The 1230-nt window shown below is 43.1% G+C and overlaps 1 protein-coding gene across 1 annotated transcript in view; it reads right to left on the bottom strand.

Annotated features, from left to right (window-relative positions):
* Positions 1-424: 424 nt before the first annotated feature.
* Positions 425-1230, bottom strand: part of clybl (citrate lyase beta like) — a gene marked incomplete at its 3' end in the record, with an annotated part of 53091 nt that continues 52285 nt past the window's right edge. Inside the window, 1 exon segment of the mRNA XM_035677306.1 lies at positions 425-592. Within this exon segment, the coding sequence (XP_035533199.1) occupies positions 425-592 (168 nt within the window).

Raw genomic sequence — 1230 nt, 5'->3', positions numbered from 1 at the left:
GTGGCAGCGTTTCACAATTCACTTCAGCAGCTCCTAAAGTGATAAAAAAAAGAGAAAGGCAAGCAGCCACTTCTAAAACCACAGAGCTTCATTACAATCAACAATACAAGTACATCAGTGCCAATATGTTTTTATACCACATTTATAACAATTATCAAATAACGCCTAGAAATCTTCTTAGAACATAGGAAGAGAAAGAAGGAAGGAGGAGAGAAAACTAAAATGTTGGATTCCCGGAATGCTGCTTGCAACCGGAAGCTGAGTGAAGAATATACTGCACGGGGTACAAATAAAGAGCAACCACTGAGAATGATGTGAAGCAACTGCAGAAATCAGAGGCACCAGAGGGTGCACAGACATGTTGAGGTCAGGACCTTAAGTGAGCTTAGTTAATGGGACAGGGGCAGATTTGACGAAACTTTACCTGTGAAGCCCATGAGAGCACCCTCTCTGGCCTGTCGCCTCAGCCCCTCCACATCTTTGTAGTCAATGTAGACGAGGTCGATGGCCTGCAGCCCAAACGCTTTGGTGGTCACAACCACCTTCTGCCTCGCGTAAAGGAGCTCCCTGGCATCTTTCGTCCGCGTGGCACCTAGAGAAGAAAATATGGGGGCACACTCGCACATCATGTAGGTCACGTGCCAGTTAAGATCTCAGAGGGAGGCAGGCGGATAAGCAAGGAAATACGAGGTTGAAGAGGAGGTGGGATGGGGAGGGTGATGAACAGACAAATTAAGTAGTGACAGAAGCCAGGACAGCAATTACACTGATATGCAGCATGTCAGTCTGAGAGTGTTTCATATCAAACTCAAAATATCACAGTCAAAATCTGGCATTTGAGTATTACTTCTCAGCCTAGCAAATCTTCCTGGTCGTCAGTTAAAATGTCTCCTGATAAATCCAGTTTGGTGTATGTCATAATAAAAATAAAGTACTTGTTTCTAAGTGGCTTCATGAAATTCATGTCAGGACATATCAAAATAGAGAGTGAATCAGCAGTTCAACCACCGTTCTTTGCGTCTCTTCTTTGAAAACAGACGGACTATAAACTAACATTAGAAATAGATAATGATTTAAACACATCCTCCCTTTGTACTTGTGGTTAAGTGGTCACAGGCTGCATGTAATCATACACTCTGAGGTGTCCTAATGTGGAAACTAATGGACTTGGTAGAGGAAATGCATCTGCACTTCCATCTCATTCATTATTTTTGTATATCAGGACACCTC

Source organism: Morone saxatilis, unplaced genomic scaffold (assembly GCF_004916995.1).
Source record: "Morone saxatilis isolate NCDOM2014 unplaced genomic scaffold, NCSU_SB_2.0 Contig5, whole genome shotgun sequence".
Classification (NCBI taxonomy): domain Eukaryota; kingdom Metazoa; phylum Chordata; class Actinopteri; family Moronidae; genus Morone; species Morone saxatilis.
The sequence above is the reverse complement of the archived record's forward strand: the minus strand, read 5'-3'. Positions and strand labels throughout refer to the sequence as shown.